Here is a 19,676-nt window from a genome sequence, read left to right as displayed (position 1 = left end):
CCTGCAAAGTTGCATTAAAGTTTGTATAATCTCTTCATGTTTCAAATAACCCTGTGAGATAAAATTATTTTAGACTGAAAGTTGCAGTTGCACTTTAAATGCTGGATAAATGCGCAAAATACACATCCAAATTTCTATCAAAGGTGGGAGCTTTCCCCAAATATGTCAGAAAGTGCTGGAGTAACTCAGTGGGTCAGGCAGCATCTCCTGGAGAACATTGACATGTGATGTTTTGGGTCAGTACCGTTCTTTGGACTGATTGCAGTTGGGGGAGAGAAATCTGGGAGTGAGGAGGGGCGGAATTTTCCCCATTCACAGCAACTCAATATATTGTGTAGGAAGGAACTGCAGATGCTGGTTTACACCAAAGAAAGACACAAAATGCTGGAGTAACTCAGTGGGACAGGCAGCAATATATTGTATGCATGTGGCATTAATATTCTATTTTAAATAATTTCTAAAAGAAAATATTAGTGCTGGATGCATACGATTTATTTTGAATTTAAAGCATCAAAGTGTGCATTTAAAAAACCTCTAGTTATGACAACCCTCAGTAGCTGGTTTCAGTAACACCACACATTATAAGCTACGTATTCTTTTTTAAATTATCAGCTTACCTTTGCTGAAATCAGCTTTTCCCTGTTAATGAATTTTGCAAGTAGTGTAGGTATTTAGCTTGAACAAACATCAAGCCAAAGGGAAACCAAGGTTACATAACGGAATTGTTTATTAATCGTTTCCCCTGCAATAGCTATCAGCAGATAGGAAGCACAGCTTTAATTGAAGGTACATAACATGTTGCAACTTATTTTGGCGTAGCATTGGCATCATTAAAGCACTTCAGTGTTTTCTATTTATTGTTCAGTGCTTGATGTGAATGGCTGAGGTTAGAGAAACATTCACATGCAGGAAGGTTACCCTCAGGAGCAGTAAGAGGGAAAATCGAGGACGCGATTGTAGGACCATGGGAACTAACAGTGCAGGATGGATACATTCAATTCAGCTTCCTCCTTTTCTGCTTAAAATAGCGACTGGATCATTGTATTGTGATACTTTGTCAGTCATTTACAAATGTTAAAAAAAAGTTGTTGACAAGTGATTTAGAGCACTCAATGCCCATTGTTTACCTTCTTTGATGTGCAAAGGATGAGTATGACTACAGCAACAATTCATTATTAACAAGTGCAGATCCCCAGATACCATCTGTGGCTCCAGGATTCTGAGAAGAATAACATCTGGTTCCATTCAGAAACTGTGCTTTACTGCATAATGGGAATTCAGAGCAAAGTTTTGCTGTAACTGTTCCAATTCGTCAGTTTCACATGCATTCACAGTCATTACTTTATATATAATTGTTCTTGGGCAACGGCATTAGGTGAAAACAAACTTCTGGAGAAACACAGAGGGTCAAACAGCATCAGTGAAGGGAAAGGACAGACTAGGTTTCGGGTCAGGACCCCTCGTCAGGACCCCTCGTCAAGACTACATTCCCTCCACAGATGCTACCTGACCTGTTGAGTTCCTCCAGCAGTTTGTTTTTAGCTCAAGATTCCAGCATCTGCAATCTCTTGGTTCAGCAATAGAGTCATACAGCATGGAAAGAGGCCCTTCGGACCAGCCCATCTATGCTGACCAAGCCGTAAGCTCGTCTAATTTTCCCACGTTTGGCCCATATCCCTCTAAACCATTAATTGAAATCTCGATCATACTGTTAGATTTAATAACCTCCACACTGATGTACTCAACCCAGACAGGATCTGCACAAGAATACCAAAAGGTGACTCCAACGGGCCAGACTGCATATAGTTCACCACTGCAATGATACAGAGATGTCACTGCTGATGCATATGAATGCAGGCTATTACTGAGTGAAAAGGGAGTTCCAAGTCAATTATAACAGAAAGCTTGATCTTTGAAAATACACACTGGAAACAGGTTAAAGTCTTGCGGTTAGGGGTGTAGGGAATTAAGGTGGTGCAGTGGATGAAATCTTCCTACTTAAGGACAGGGTTCCAAAAGCCCGATGGTACATTGTAGCACTGTCACTACCTTTTAAGTGAGGCATCAAACCGATGTTTTGACTGTTGTCGTAGATGGATATGAAAAGTTCTGCACTGTTGAAATGAAGAGAGCCTGTCTCTAGTTTCTTGACTAATTTGTACATCTCATTCATTATTGTTAATGTACATTACCAGCACAATATCACATTGCTGTTTATGGCAGCCTGCTTGGTGCAAAATGGTTGCCAAATTTCTACATTGCATTAGTTTCTACTCTTCTAAAACACTTCATCAGTTGGAAGGTGTTTTGGGTTGACCTAAGGCTATGTAAATGCATGTGTCTTTTTTTAAACCCAATTACACTGGTCATCTTTATGTTTGCTCTCAGATCTATCTGAAATAAATTTGTTATTTTGGTTCAGTTCCCAGTGGGTATTGATTTCGAGGATAAAACTGGCTTTAATTTAATTAAAACATGCTAATGGCATGTTGGCCTTCATAACAAGAGGAGTTGAGTATAGGAGCAAAGAGGTCCTTCTACAGTTGTACAGGGCCCTAGTGAGACCACACTTGGAGTATTGTGTGCAGTTTTGGTCTCCAAATTTGAGGAAGGACATTCTTGCTATTGAGGGAGTGCAGCGTAGGTTCACGAGGTTAACTCCCGGGATGGCGGGACTGTCTTATGATGAAAGACTGAAGCGACTGGGCTTGTATACACGAGAATTTAGAAGGATGAGAGGGGATCTTTTTGAATTTATCAATCCCTTATTAATAAAATAAGATTATTAAAGGATTGGACACGCTAGAGGCAGGAAACATGTTCCTGATGTTGGGGGAGTCCAGACCCAGGGGCCACAGTTTAAGAATAAGGGGTAGGCCATTTAGAACAGAGATGAGGAAAAACTTTTTCACTCAGAGAGTTATGAATCTGTGGAATTCTCTCCCTCAGAAGGCAATGAAGGCCAATTCTCTGGATGCTTTCAAGAGAGAGTTAGATAGAGCTCTTAAAGATAGCGGAGTCAAGGGATATGGGGAGAAGGCAGGAACGGGGTACTGATTGTGGATGATCAGCCATGATCACAGTGAATGGCCGAATGGCCTACTCCTGCATCTATTGTCTTAATTTGAATTAATTTAAACTAAACTACTTATCTGTCTTGAAGACTATAAAATCTATCAAACAGGTTGCTAAGGCAGAAGATAGACACAAAATGCTGGAGTAACTCGGTGGGACAAGCAGCATCTCTGGATAGAAGGAATGGATGATGTTTCGGGTCAAGACCATCTCGGCCCGAAACGTCACCCATTCCTTCTTTCCAGAGATGCTGCCTGTTGCTGCAGCAGTTTGTGTCTATCTTCGGTGTAAACCAGCATCTGTAGTTCCCTCCTACATGTTGCTAAAGCAGATTACCCTTCATCTGTCTCTTCTGCACCTGACACAGATAGACTTGATACCAACACAAAATATTTGCAGTGAAGGTGCTTCACTCTCCATTTACAACTTCACATGGAACCCACATAAATAACACCCATAACAATCCATATTTACGCCCCAAATCCTAGTTATTCCACCTATACGAGCCACACATCCAATATTTTAATGGTGCAGCATTATTTTTAGAGGCCCACACAGCAGATAAAGGGAGCAAATCCTAGGTTTCCATGTTACAGTAATGGCCTTAAGGAAAAGCAATGTGTTTCAATTATGTGCCTGATGTTTCTTTTTGGGATGAACTTTGCTTTGTATAAATTTTGGCGGATCTGTCATGCTGATGGGGAAAGGTGATGGTGGGACTATTACACACATTTCATTGTATTGCTCATACCTCCTGCAGGTAGTCTTTGTGTAAGGGTTCGCCCTAACTAGATCACTGCTCCAGCCTCAGAGGTGCGTGGTGGTTGACATGTTTCCATTTTCTCGAACCGCAGGTGAAGTTTGTCACAAATCATACACGCAGTTTTCAAACCTGTGTCGCCATAAAAGGATGCATGCGGACTGCCGAACGCAAATCAAATGCAAGGACTGCGGTCAGATGTTCAGCACGACGTCGTCGTTGAACAAGCACAGACGATTCTGTGAGGGGAAGAACCATTTCACCACGGGAGGTTTATTTGGCCAAGGCATTGCCCTAGCGAATGCTTCCACTCTGGACAAGTCCAGTCTGGTTAACTTGAATCACAGCAACGCTGGCCTTGCTGACTATTTTGGTGCCAACAGGAACGCGGCTGGACTGACCTTCCCGGCAGCCCCAGGCTTTCCATTTAGCTTCCCAGGCCTGTTTCACTCAGGCCTTTACCACAGGCCTCAGTTGATACCTGCTAGCTCGACGGTGAAAGGGCTATCAGAACAGATCAGCAAACACCAAAGCCAGGTGCTGTCATCATCCCAGGCACTGCCGAGCACACCGGACGCCTTGAAGGCCGCGAACCGCCAGTCGTCTTCGGACGGGGTTCGACCCCTGGAGGTTGCCACCGAGAAGTCTTCTGGAGAGAAGCCCCGGAGTAAAACCAGTGACCAGTCAGAAAGCAGTGACCTGGATGACGTCAGTACACCCAGCGGCAGTGACTTGGAGACAACCTCCGGATCTGATCTGGAGAGCGACGTTGAAAGTGACAAGGAGAAGAATAAAGAAAATGGCAAAACTCCAGAGGAGAAAGCAAATAGCCCCCAGAAATCAGTCCCTCTGAACAACAATAAGAGGGAATTTTCCAACCACTCACTTTTTTCCCCACCACTGGAAGAACAGATCGCGGTGACAGGAGCTGTTAATGACTCCATCAAGGCTATTGCTTCCATTGCTGAGAAGTACTTTGGTTCTACTGGACTTGTTGGCATACAAGACAAGAAAGTAGGGCCCTTGCCTTATCCATCCATGTTCCCTTTTCAATTTTTCCCCGCGTTCTCTCAACCGATGTATCCATTCGCCGACAGAGACTTAAGTGCTGTACCCTTAAAAATAGAGCCCCAGTCACCCAGTGAGATGAAGAAGCTGAGGGGGGCAAATTCTGAGTCACCCTTTGACCTCACAACCAAGCGCAAGGAGGAGAAGCTGGTGCCACCCGTGACCTTAAAGCCACTGACCTCCCACCATGCAGGTGAAGAGCAGCCACTGGACCTGAGCATGAGCAGCAGAAGCCGGGCCAACGCAAGCACCCTGGTGGCACCCCGGAAGAACCATGTGTTTGGGGAGAGGAGGGGCTCCAGTATCGAGCAAGCCAAGAGCTCAGACCATTCACTGCAGCATGCCAAACCAACCCCTTTCTTCATGGATCCTATATACAGGTAAGACAACATGTTGCTTTTGCTGTGGCATTTTGTCTAGAATTAAAAGCACACGTACAAAACTATTTAGGATTGTTGTGATATACCTCAAAGTAATATAAGGCAATTATGTCCCTCAAAACTATGCACCATCTTAATTGTCAGTACACACATCTTGTAACTTAACGGCAAAAATATCACAGTCGAGCTGTTTTCTGCTTTGCCTAATGTCTGGTTTACACTATAAATGCTGTAAACTGTAATAGGAGCTAGCCGCACTTGATAAATTACATTATTACCATCATTTAATGAAATTGCACATCTTTAGTTACCCACATACTGATACATGTTAAGCCGCCCTGCAATCTTGCTTTCATTTTAAGAGATGCATATCTAAGAATTTGCTGGTTTATGATTGAGTGGCTCTAAACATTTTTTTAATTTCCCATTTTAAAACATAGGTTGTTCCCACATTTATATTTTTATATATTGCTTATATAACTATAGTAGCAAGCAGCAAATCAAACTATTCTCTGCTTCTGATGATGCAACCACGTTTCAACCAAAAGGACCGTTAGTGTAGTTTAGAGATACAGCGTGGAAACAGGCCCTTCGACCCACCAAGTCCACGCCAACCGGCGAAACGCATGCACCATCGCTATCCTACACCCTTGGGACAATTTACAATTTTTACTGAAGCCAATTAACACTCCTTGTCATTTGGAGTGTGGGAGGAAACCAGAGCACCCGGGGAAAACCCACACAGGTCACAGGGGGAGGGTGCAAACTCCGTACAAGCAGCACCCACAGTCAGGATGGAACCCGGGTCTTTGGTGCCGTAAGACAGCAACTCTACCGGTGCGCCACCATGTCTTACCAAAATTGCATCTGCAATTAACGTTATCTTATTGCCTTGTGTATATGATAGGTTTACCACTTGTAGGAGGTAACTGTACCCTGAATGGTCGGCTACAAATTGTCTACAATTGCAGACGCAAAAAGGATCCCAAGAGCAACAAGCATTCATAAATATTCGGCGGGATTAAACATTAAAATTGTCTGATGCTAACTGGTTCGTTTGGGCCGTAAATTGAAAAGAAAAGTTGTCTATTTAGTTTTCTCAATGCTTTCTCCAACCAAGATTAATTTTATCAATTTTGTGAACAATTTTGTCAAAGTAGAGTGGAAAAAAGGAAACTTTCTGACCCAGTTGAAGGACTAAAGGAGAAGTACATGAAGCCTGCTCCCAGTTTCCTATTCCATCCACAGGTAAATGGATCTCCCTGTTCATTGGCCCCATTTTGAGAAATGTTAATACAGTGTTATATCAGACTTGACCTGTTGGATTATTGTACCCAAATAGCATATTGTGTTTTTGTTTGTAGCATATATGAATGTAACATAGTGGGTCATTAATTCATGTCACAGTGCTGCATCCTCAGCAGCACAATATGTTTGTAATATGTAGGGCTAGTAAACTAAGTAATATTATTTATCGTGTGCTAGAATTATTGTGCTCCAGTTACAGTGTTTTTTTGTACAATTACATCGGGATACAAATCCAGGTAGGTCAATGGATGATTGTGTTTTATATATACATTTTAAACTCCATGCATTAATTAATTTTAATTGTAGAAATATGAAACCTGGAATGATTGTACCACTAATAATATACAGATGGTTTATAACAAGCCACACCTCATTTTACTGTTTATTTCATGTAAGAGTTTCATACCCATTAGCCCACTGTGTTTTTATTAAAACCATCAGAACAGCAACTTGCCTATTAAATGCAGGCATAATATTTCCAGCAGCATGTTATTTTAATTAGTGTGGTTCTCCATTATTTATCATACTTAAGTATTACATACAATAGCACAGTCTGTTTTCTTTTCATCCATGTAGGTACAGTACATTGCACCATTGACAATGGCAGTGTACAATACAAAGCAGGTCATCCTCACAATTAATCCCAACCCAACAAGTTGTCTGTCCATTCCTTCCGCAGATGCTGCCTGATTCATTGAGGTATAGAGTGATACAGTGTGGAAGCAGGCCCTTCGGCCCAACGCCCACACCGGCCAACATGTCCTAGATACTCTGGTCCCACCTGCCAGCATTTGGTCCATATCCCACCAAACCTGTTCTACCCATGTACCTGTCTAACTATTTCTTAAAGGTTGGGATAGCTCCTGCCCCAACTACCTCCTCTGGCAGCTTGTTCCATACACCCACCACCCTTTGTGGTAAAAAGTCACCTCTCAGATTCCTATTAACCTGTGTTAATCTGGAGTTCCTCCGGCACTTTGTGTTTTTGTTCTTTTGTTTTGTTTTATTTGAAGCAAGAACCGGATACTCCATATATAAACCAAACTATATAGCTTTCCACAAAATGCTGGAGTAACTCAGCAGGTCAGGCAGCACCTCAGGAGAGAAGAAATGGGTGACGTTTCGGGTCTCGACCCGAAACGTCACCCATTCCTTCTCTCCTGAGATGCTGCCTGACCTACTGAGTTACTCCAGCATTTTGTGAAATAAACACCTTCGATGTGTACCAGCATCTGCAGTTATTTTCTTAAACTATATAGCTTGACATCCTCTTCCCACCTTGATGCTAGAGTTTGTTTACAATTCATCCACTAGAGCATAAGCAACATTCAAGCATGCCTCAATTTAATCCATGTGTGACTTTAGAGCACCTTGAGATGGCATTGGGTTGGGGAGGAAGGAGATGCCCGTTCATGATGTTCCACAGGATTTTTAAAGTTAATGGAGTGATATTGGGTATTCTCAGAGTAAAAGTGATGTTGTTGATCACTTCAAGAAACCACCAGACACTTTTTTTAAATTCATGCATATGGATGAGACTGTAACTGGAAAGGCCAGAATTTATTTCCACAATTTGCATCACAAAGGTGATAAACAGTCTTCTTGAACAGTTGCTGTCCATGTAGTGAAACAGTTTGGTGGGTCATTTCAAAGGACATTTATGTGAGTTTCATTCTGGAGTAATATGTAGGCCGGACCAGATAAGGACAGCAGATTTTATTCCTAAAGGACATTAATAATCCATGTAGGTTTTCATGATAGTTTGGGAGGTTCATATTACATAGCCAGTAACATCTCCATTACGCACCCATACCCTTTTGATAGAATTGTAAAAAAAAAAATTCCGAGGAGGAAAATTGTAAATCTCTGCTTTAGTATTTTGAATTCACACAGCTGTAATGTCAACTGAATGGAACTGGCCTGAATATAGATGCCTTGGAGCTGTACAATGTGTCATTGGAATGGTAATCAAGATGCCTTAACAATGAATACAACCAATTGTTTCAACTGATTTTACATTTCATTTAGGTATCTATTTCCTCAAGATCAGGGAATAGTTGTCCTGCAAAATAGGACGATCTTCCAAAATCATATATATTCAGTGGCATTTACCTTAAAACATAAAAGGGGCCACAACTTCAAGTTTTCCATTTCTGTTGTGGAATTTACAACTCGTCCTCATCTCATCCTGGGGTACATTTTCTTCCTGTAGTTTTTCATAATGGGCACCGAATCTTGGGTCTTCGTGACCTGACAACCATGCTTTTTATTGCCAATTAGACAGAACTGACAGTCTTCAGCTATGTGTGGGAAGGAACTGCTGATGCTGGTTTACACTGAAGATAGACACAACATGCTGGAGTAACTCAGTGGGACAGGCAGCATCTCTGGATAGAAGGAATGAGTGACGTTTTAGGGTCGAGACCCATCTTCAGGGAGGACCTCGACCCAAAACGTCACCCATTCCTCCTTTCCAGAGATGCTGCCTGTCCTGCTGTGTTACCTCAGCATTTGTGTCTGCCTTCTGCTATCCTTAGTTAAAGAGGCCCTGTTCTACACAGTTACAGTTTTATTATAGAGTCATAGGATATGGAAACAGTCCCATGGAGTCCACAGCGATATCTAGCACCCACCCACATCGATCCCACTTTATTCTCTCCACATATTCTTCACGTCCACTCAGATTGTACCACTCAGCGACACACTAAGAACAGCCCAACCTGCACATGCATGGTATATGGGAGGAAGCTGGAGCATTCAGTAGAAAATCCAACATAGTCACAGGAGAAACAAGTAAGCTGCACCACCAACAACTCCAGAGGTCAGGATTGAACCTGAAGCTCTGAGATAGCGGCACAATTGTTCGTGTCCCGGGCTGCCCAAACTCTCTCACCAAAATACTGGTTTGTATAAAGTTTTCTTGAAACACATCTGCAGCATGGTTAAACAATTCTTGTTCACTCCAGTGCCGTTAGATCTCATTTCTTTTAGAACATTATGCTGCAAGGTATCTCCATTGAGAGTACTGTGTAGAAAGGTCCTGCAGCCATAAACCTGTCCTTTACCAATGAATCCTTTGTTAAATTTTTCCTCCAAACTGCAAACAAAGTGGTCTTTGACTGCATTATCAAGGATGAAGAGCAATTTAGATGTACGTATGTTGCGCTTTTGGTGTGGTTAAATTTCCCAAGAAATTCCAAAATGTCATCACTTCCAAACTGAACGTAATGTATTCATTCTATCATCTGTGGTGGGTTACAAACCCAGCACTACGTGCCTACAGCATTGCAGAAATGCCTTACCACACAAACTGCTGCTGATCAGGAAGATTGCACACCACAACCAACAAGTCACCAGGCCAACTAAGAACTAAGGATGCCAGCCTTGTCAGCATCGCAACACCGATTATCAGAAAAATGTTCGAAGCGATGGTCAAATATTGACCCCTTTTGTCCCATGAGCCCATGTTCAAACCTCAAGCTGTGTCAGGCCAAGCTTAGTCCCCTTAAGGCACAATTTGGTCTGTTTGCACCAGAGGTGGCATTTTGCAAGTGAAACATTAGCTGGACCATTCATCATTACTTGTTAGCTAACCACATAATGAGTGTCTGCAGGCAATCAGGAAAGGCATTTTCATGTTTTCTCCTTCCAACAGTAGGAAAAGATATGGTGATGGCAGTAAAAGTTATTGGTTTAAATATCTATTTTTAAAAGTGTTTTGCGGGTAAGAAATGTCAGAGTGCAGATTCATGACTCCCCTCTCTCATGTATAAGACTACAGTATAAAGATACTAGTTTTCTCTCAGATGGGAACCATTTCATAAGGGTAGCCTGCTGTGATATCGCTTACTCAAAGACCTTAACTAGAAACAAAATATACCATGGCAAATGCATTCATTCACATCAGAGCACAGAGTGTTCTGACTATAGGAATAAGAAACAGATGAGAAATAGTAGTTTACAGTCACCAAATGGAGAGAGAAGCAAATAATAAGAAAGGATTATATCCCTGGTGTTCAATCCAATCTGAAATAAAGGTTTCTGCATTCATACTTTTTGGAAATATTTGACCAAGTAATGCCCAATAAGCTGTATAATTTCATGCCATGCAGTTGTACTGCAATACTGCTGAAATGCTTCCTGCATGCTGCCTCAGTGTTAGTTTCCAGCCCCAGTGCAGTTGAACTTGTTGCGTTCATGTCCCAAGACAAGTTCCATGACAACTGGGTCCATTTTAAGACATCTGTAGACATATCCCTGTGCACGTCCAGTTGTTTTGAAAGCGCCGTTCACAGCTATTTAGCTGATGGTGCTGCCTACCTTGACCTGTGTGGAAGATCAGTCCAAGCCAGTGATCAAGGGAACCATTTTGGCCTATTGCAGTTCGGAATGAGTGCATCAGCCATTCTTCACAATGACAATTAAGAAACACAGCCCTTGCTCATTATCAAGGTGATTATAGCACACAACCATGGGAGTTGAGACAGTAGAAACAATGAACTGCAGTTGCTGGGTTTACATAAAAGAAACTCAGCAGGCCTGGCAGCATCTCTGGAGAACACGGATAGGTGACGTTTTCGAGGGACCCTACCCGAAACATTACAAATCCATGTTCTCCAGAGATGCTGCCTAACCCGCTGAGGTTTTTATTTTAGCACCTTTTGACCAGTTGAGTCTGTGTTTGTTCCAGTTTTTTGAATGATTCACCCAATCTAACAATATCCATCTCAATATTTTCCCAAATTTCAAAAGTATTCATTTGACCCCCCCCCCCCCGGACTCCCCCAACAGTGGGAACATGTTTCCAGCAACTCCTTCCAAACCTGGTCATAGACATGAGTGGTTCAAGCATACTGCACAATATCCAATGATCCAAATCTGTAACTGAGAATGGATCATTTATGATCTAAACTGATGCTAGCCTTCTTCACCATACATCTTCACTTTCTTGCAGAAATGAAATCATCTATGATCCTTCATATGGTTTAATTCATCAGGAGTTAATGAACATTTAGTATTAAAGTTAAGCTTAAGGTTGCATTCCAATTTCTCCCCTCAAAGACATTAGATCAGCTCAGGAGCAAAGCATGGGAATGTTTGTATCCCCTTCACTCTCTGCAGTTGGAATGAGCTATCCTCCTCCTAAAGTTGTGACATAAACACAAGTTTCCATTGTAGGGGGTTTATTGTAAAATGATATATGGAGCACTGTTGATTTGAGGCAGACTTGTTGTCCTGCATTGATATCATGATGAGTATGCCTATAACTGTATGCTCTAAATAACGATTAATCCTTTAATATTCACTGCGTCCCTTTTTATTAGCAGATCAAAAATAACGGCCTATTCCAGCCGATCAGTGCAAAGATCAGTCACATCTTTCATCATGTGCATCGAATGTTCAACTAACAATTCAAATCCTATCAACTGGCCAAATCTTATAGCAAAGTGGTCTTGGTCATATTTACCTATCCCCCAGGAGTAATGCAGCATTATGGTCCTCTCCACTCAATCACCTCTTCCCTCCACTCCCCTTTCTACCCATCAGACCTGCCGCCCATTCTGGGCAGCGGTAGCCAGGATCCTGAGAATGAAATGGTTAATGTTCCTGTAGCCCCTATATTTGAAATATTCATGAGGTTACCAATGCACTTTTGTCCAAACAGATTGATCACCAACTGGCAAAAAAATATTGCCAGAACTATGGTGGAATTTTGAACTGGTTGAATTTCATGTTAATTTCCTTTCATTGTTAAATATAAATGGAGTGGTAATACTGTAAATGAAGTAGTGCATTCTATTGATTGCAAAATAACCGTCAGATTGCAGCCTTGCAATTCTTTGGACAGTTCTGTGAATTGAAAGAATGGGTATTGAAATTCTTTCTAATTTATGTTTAATAATTTAGATCCAAAGTAATATTGTTGCATAGGTTCCTAAAACATCTGGTGTGACAGCTCTTTCATTTTCGTACTAACATGTTTCACTGTTTAAGATTAACAGTCCATTGGCAAAGGTTGTGATATTTAACATGGATATAATGATTATAAATCAAATTGATAACCATAATTACAGTATGAATATAAGAGCAATGGAGTACTTTTTATAATAATATGGGATTTAAGCTGCCATAAGCCAAATTGACAAATGCTATGTCATTGGTTGATAAAGGCTAATAATATCCATTTTAGCTAAATGTCCAGATAGCCGGTCATTTCTGCTGCATACATTGTTCTTAATTTACTTGGTGGGCCATTTTAATATTGTTGCAACTAATTGTTGAGAATTAGCCTAATGCACAGTTATATTTGGTACAAACACTGATCCATAAGGATCATAGCTCTCGGATTCTCATCAACTATTAGGATTTGGGAAAATGACAATTGTTAGATGCCCTTCGTGGAAATCCTGTTGGTCAATGACAATCACAAGCCTTATCAGGCAGTGAATGCAAGACACTTGCACACAATATTCTTGGCTGGTGGAAATCATATGACTGGCCTCTATGACAAGGTGCTGAAGCAACATCAGTGAAATTGGGGCGGATGTGCTCGGTGATTTAGTGAGGTCTCCTCTTCTGCAGAATTGTTGACAATCTCTCCCCTTCTTTAAAAACAAATTAAAAAAACGAGGATCAATTGATTTTTCTGTAGCATTTTTGATGACCCCCCTTATACCTCTTTCCAAAATGTCATTTACTCTACTAATCCAACAGCCTTCTAGACTGGTTGTAAAACCCTTTTTTTTAAATCACCGATTATTGTTAATGTCATGAGAGTCCATATTTCCAACTTTTGCTCCAGGACTCAAGAATTTATATTTGATTGAATGCATTTTAAAATAACTTTATAAAAAGTAAATCTTCTTACTTTATTACTCGAGGCAAAAAAAATCTGAACAATGCATATCTAATTCTTACCTTTTATATATTTGAAATCTTGAATCCATCTCCACAATTATGAAACCTAGTTTGATTCCTTACTCACTAAAAACTAGTCTGGTGTGTTGCTGCATATTTAATGCTCACTAAATGGCATCTGGCTGAGCAGATCATATAAAAAAAGAGAGTAATGTTGTTAAATAACGAAACATTTACTTGCAATTGTTGATTTAATTTTAATTATGTCATTAGAATGGTAATTCCTTTCATCTCAAAATTATATTAACTGGATTTAATTACAAAATCAACATTTTTATGTTTAGTACAATCACTGTTCCTCATTTATACAGTTAGATTGATATTGGATACCATAAAAGGGAATTTGTCTTTTATGGCATGATGAGTATTGATCAACTGCCGAAGTATGGTCAGGGAAAGGGATCCACAGGTTCAATGAACATAAAATAAAACTGCAGATGCTGGAGATCTGAGGTAAAACAGAAAATGCTGGAAATACTCAGCAGCTCAGTTAATGTTTCATGTCCGAGTCACTTTGTCAGTCGAAGGACCTTGGACCTGAATCTAGAGCTATTTCCCTTTCCACTAATGTTGCTTGATCTTATGGACATTTCCATCATTCTCTGTTACAAATCCACTAGTCGATCTTTGGAAAAAGTTTCACGTCATAGTTTCATTCACTGCTAAAGTCATACCATAAGGAAACGGGCCCACCGAGACCACGCTGACCATCATGCAACCAGTCACGTTAATCTTGCATTAATCCAATTTTATTCTCTCCACATTCTTATAAACTCTCCTCCAGATTCCACCACTCACCTACATATTAGGGGCAATTCACAATGGCCAAGTAACCTCCCGACATGCACGTCTTTGGGATGTGGGAGAAAACTAACAAGGTCACATGTAGACAATCCACGCAACCAGCACCAGAGTTGGCCGTAAACCTCGGGCACTGGAGTTGTGCAACAATAGCTGTGGTAATTGTGCCACTGTGCAAAATTTTTCCTTCGTGAATTGAATCTCAGTTTTACTCAGTAATTACTAAACCAACAGTAAATGGTTAAATGAGTTAAAACGAGTAATGCAGATTCCTGAATGATATCTGGAACCAAAATAATCCCCGTTAAGTAAGTCATTGTAACAAGAGGCTCGGATGACAGTAAATAGACAGAAATGATGATGTTTCAGAATCTAGCTATCCTGGACATTACCTATTTGATGCTGCACATAGCCTTATGCTGGGGATAGGAAATATACCTGGAATCATCAATCTAACACCTAAAGCACATTGTGCGGTAATTATTTGAGACCACTCTAATAACTGATCTTTAAGATTTTGGAAAATTACAATCTCATCAGAGGACAATGCAAACAATATCATTTGTCATTTGTAAACCATTATGGCAGCTGAAAGAATCAGAGTTTGTGGATTGTAATTTATTTTTGTATTTTGGTCCTACTCTCTAGTTCCGCTTGCCAGATCAGAGAGTTTGGGTAAGTTCCTCTGCTTATAATTCCAAATCATAATTCATAAGGATCAAAATGAAAAGTTTATTAATTGGTGCATAACTCAGGATGATTTAAAATCTCCCACTCTCCCTTCTCTTCCCTACCCTCCACTAAATAAAAATGTAAATGTTTGCCATTTTACTTAGGGAGCAGATTGCATTACCATAATCACAAGCAGTCTTTAAGTATTTCACACAGTAGACTGAGTTATAAATCATTCCATCTGGTAACCAAACCTGTATCAGGGCCTCTCAAAACCACTTGTATTTATTTCTGTCACCTATAGATTAGGGCCTGTGAATAGCAGAGTCTGTGATAATTGCTCAGTCCATTGTTGATCATATCTATGCCTTCACAAAAAAAGTTTATAAATATTTGCTTTTGTCCAATAATGGCGACGTCTACATACTTGATTTGTGCTGGGAATAGAGTTTAATGCTGGATTGCATCAGTACAAGGTTAACAGCCTCTGTGGGATTAGGAGGGAGTGGCATTATTTCCTTATTCAGACATCTGGCTGGAGATAAGATCAGTGATTGTGAGAAAGTAAATCACACAAATTATTTAGCTGCTAAGTAATGCTGCCATTTACTGATATGTCTTACATCTGTATTGGGCTATAACTGCTATGAGCTTGTTCTCTTTGAATGAATATGTTTTTGAAAGTTTTTTTTGTTGTGCTACTGCTTTTATCAAATCAATGCTTTTTAAAAAGGTAATATTTCTCTCTAATGTTAATGCATATTTTTAATGGAATTTGTTAAGGAATCAAAGTTTGATCACATCGTATTGATCACTTTATATTACAAATATGAAGGATCTTAGCTTTTTTTTCACCTGCTTTAATCCAGATGAAAGACAAGGCTTGTAGAAATGGTTTAGTTTTCAAATTCAATCTGGTCGGTAAATTAATCCCACAGTTTCCCTGCAATGATTGTGGAAGTACATCCGTAGGGTCAGTCTTGTGTTGTGCAGGTACAGAGAATAGGTTATTCCCTTTTCAAGAACTCCTAGACCTGTTCCATCCTCTGCTTACACCTAAAACATTCTTTCTGCTCGTGGACAGTTGATTAAATGGCAGTGTTGTTGCTTTGTATTCATTTTACATACATCACAAAAATAACGTAGTTACAGCCTTGCCACTCTGAATGGGCAGAGCATCCCTTCCCCTTACAATACCTGAATGTTAAAGAATTCTCACTTTATTTTGCAATTAACATTTGTTATTCATGCCTTTCAAACTGTTATCACAACGTTTTCAAACAATAAGTATTGCATATTAATATCCAGTGAAAATGGATAGATGCAGATGATAAATATTAAATACAATTTTGCCCCTAAGTGCTTTATCTTTTGGAAGTGTAACAGTCTTATTCTAGTTACACCTTGCTGCAGTTACCACGTTATTTGTTCTGTGACTTTGATTGGTTTTGACTGTAACAGCAATTGGGTGATTTTTAATTCATGGAATAAACCATGAAGGAAATATTGCACCAAATTGGAAGCATTTTTAAGATAATGATGACTGCAGCATATTGGGTAAATTGAGAGATTTCACAGGCATTTCAAGCAAGGGTTGTTGAATTTATCCCACTTTCGTACATGATGTAATAGCCGCTGCCTAAATATCTGCCTCCCTTCAACCTTCTCCTGAACCCGAGCAATTGTATTAACGTTAAATCCCCCTCTCAGCCGATGGATATTACCCTGTTAAAATGGGCAGGCATAATAACGACATATCTTATTTAGGAAAAAAACTGTTCTTGTTCTTGGAATGATTTATTTCAAAACCATTTTCCCGAAACTGCTTCTGCGTATGAATTATTAATAAAATAACTTCCTGTGTATTCATTATCCTTCCCCTTAACTAGTAAGTGACCTTTCCACCGCTTTCCAATAAGAAGGTGTCACAACCAAAAAGATTTACCTATTCATTAATCTCTAATTAGTTACCTTGATTTTAATAAAACAATGCCTTTGTTAAATCATGTTTTGTACAGAAACCAGGATGCAATACTTAATATAAAATTATGCAGCTCAAAAATATAAATGCAACCTTATCTGTATCTTTATAGATTGAGAAAACACTGGCTAGCAGTGGGAAGAATTCCCTTGTAACACACAGCAGCATCATTATTACCTATGTCTGCCCTTTGATCTGCGATGTCAGTATCCTTCATATTGACAAATGTGCTGTCCAGTTGCATTGTGCAAGGAATGTTTTAGCAGCTATGAATGATTATGAATCAAGTTTGAGAGCAGGCAGACCCCAGTGCCTTCCAGTGCTTTCACATTTGCCGTGTGACAAGTAAATGCATCTAGACTTTCCTTAGAGATTTTCAAATGTTTGATGAAAGACATTTCGCAAATTGGCAGAGGTGCCTTGTACAATGCAATTTGTAACTAGTGCCGAGACTTATGGTGTGAAAGAAGAGAGTGGGCGGCTGGGTCAGTCGGCACGTTGTGGACTAAAGGTGTTTACTGTGAATGTAAACAATTAATTGGGGGAAGAATAACTACACCAGCTACCTCCTGACATTTAAAGGAGTCAAATTCTAAAGAAACATCACCAATAAATTCCCACTGAACAAGACTGCTTCCCCACTTTAGTTTAGTTTAGAGATACATCGCGGAAACAGGCCCTTCGGCCCATTGAGTCTGTGCTGACCAGCGATTCCCGCACATAACACCTTGGGGACAATGTACAATTTTACCGAAAGCTAATTAACCTACAAACCTGCACGTCTTTGGAAAGTGGGAGGAAACCGGAGCACCCGGAGAAAACCCACGCAGGTCACGGGAGGACGTACAAACTCCATCCAGACGGCACCCGTAGTCAGGATCAAACCTGGGTCTCTGGCGCTATAAGGCAGAAATTCTACTGCTGTGCCACTGTGCTGCCCTTTTGCTGCACTGCAAAAATGGACAAAGCTGTTGCGATTTACATATAATAAACTTATTTACTTTTTCATGTTTAAATATTTCAAAAAGGTGTCAATGGATTTGCTTTGCAACCCATAACTTAATTAGTTAAGATGTTGGAACGAGTGACTTGTGTTTTCCAATAAGGTGCAACTCTTGAAGGAAAAATGTAATTTCTTTTCTCTTTCCCCTCCACTTCTTTCCCCTGCACGTCAGATGTCAGCAATTGAGAACATGGCAGAGAAGCTGGAAGGTTTCAGTTCATTGAAGCCAGAAGCCAACGACCTCCTCCGCTCCGTTCCCTCAATGTTTGATTTTAGGGCTCCCCCGTCTGTCATTCCAGAGAGCCTGCTTCGAAAGGGCAAGGAGCGGTATACCTGCAGGTAATTACATTTCCCCGCTCATAGAGAATTATGCCAGCAGCAGCACTAACAATTCCAATGCATTTTCTTCTGCAAATATCCATTATGAAATAAAGAAAATGGCATCCATATTTTGTCACACTTAGGGAAAATACAATTCAATTGAGAATCAGAATGACTTTCAGCTAATCAGAGTCAGACCTCACTAAAATTACGTCGGAATTATGGGATACTAATTGTGTCCTCACTAATGAACTGGAGATTGAGATTTATCTGCTACATTGATTGATGCTAGGAATGGCAGTTAGAGACTTAGATGTAGAAAATCCTCCTGACTTCTTGGGGAGAGTGCTCCTACTCTCAGATCAAGCTGGGACCCCTGCAGTTTCATTTGTTGTATTCCTGTTTACAAGATACATCATGTTCCATCGTGACTTGCTGAGTTATGGGGAAAAAGTCAAACTGATGGGACAGTTCAAATATTAACCTGATGTACTTAACAGTCCGTTCCAGCTCCTCAACAATTCAGCCAGAGTTGGGCAAAGATGTAGGGGGCCAAGGAGATTGGAAAGATGGAGAAGGACAAAGTCTTAGAAACATTTAGACAATTGGAGAATGGCTTTGAATTCAGAGCACCAGGGGTAGGGAAATCAGCAAAGACAAATGAATCAATGCAGGCAGAAGCAATCTGAATGAGTCAGGTTGTGTCGTCTTTAGAGATACAGAGCGGAAACAGGCCCTTCGGCCCACTGAGCCCACATGGATCAGTAATCACCCCATACACTAACACTATCCTACACACTAGGGACAATTTACAATCTTTATCAAAGCAAATTAACCTTCAAACCTGCACATCTTTGGAGTGTGAGAGCAAACTGGAGCACCTGGACAAAACCCACATGGTCACGGGGAGAACATACAAACTCCATACAGATAGCACCCATAATCAGGATCAAACCCAGGTCTCTGGCGCTGCAAGGCAGCCAACTCTACGGCTGTGTCACTGTACCATCCCAAGGCCGTCTATGAAAGTGTGAGTATTTCAGAGACAGAAGTTTTGGAGAAGAAAAAAGGCAGCGATATCATTGGACTGGGTAAGGACCTCAGTGGTCACCTGAGAGTCAGGAAGGGCATGAAAGCGTGGACTACTATGTAAACAAACATGTATCCATGCAAAGAAATAGGAGTGGGTTCCGATTTAATGGTGGAAGTATTGCTCTCACCTTCTCAGTGTTGATCTACAACAAAATTGTTATTGTTCATATTGATGTTGGATGGGCAGCCTCGCAGTATGATGATAATTATAATTATAAAATCAGAAGATCAGCATCCGCCACATTTTCCGCTGAGCCCTGTTTCAAGTTGGCCTCAATCCAAATGACCAATGTCCCG

General features: G+C 40.5%; 1 protein-coding gene across 6 annotated transcripts in view; it reads left to right on the top strand.

Annotated features, from left to right (window-relative positions):
* The window catches only part of mecom (MDS1 and EVI1 complex locus), a 415,467-nt gene that overhangs the window by 354,888 nt on the left and 40,903 nt on the right, over positions 1-19,676 (top strand). For 4 of the 6 annotated variants that reach the window (XM_078410337.1, XM_078410334.1, XM_078410335.1 and 1 more), the window contains 4 exons: positions 3,930-5,283; positions 6,441-6,531; positions 14,959-14,985; positions 18,139-18,305. In XM_078410337.1, coding sequence (XP_078266463.1) covers positions 3,930-5,283; positions 6,441-6,531; positions 14,959-14,985; positions 18,139-18,305 — 1,639 coding nt within the window. The remainder of the gene's footprint in view (positions 1-3,929; positions 5,284-6,440; positions 6,532-14,958; positions 14,986-18,138; positions 18,306-19,676) is intronic. The other 2 variants (XM_078410338.1, XM_078410336.1) reach the window with 1 other exon arrangement.

This window comes from Rhinoraja longicauda, chromosome 13 (assembly GCF_053455715.1).
Source record: "Rhinoraja longicauda isolate Sanriku21f chromosome 13, sRhiLon1.1, whole genome shotgun sequence".
NCBI lineage: Eukaryota > Metazoa > Chordata > Chondrichthyes > Rajiformes > Arhynchobatidae > Rhinoraja > Rhinoraja longicauda.
Note: the sequence above shows the minus strand (reverse complement) of the source record. Positions and strands in the feature narration are given on the sequence as shown.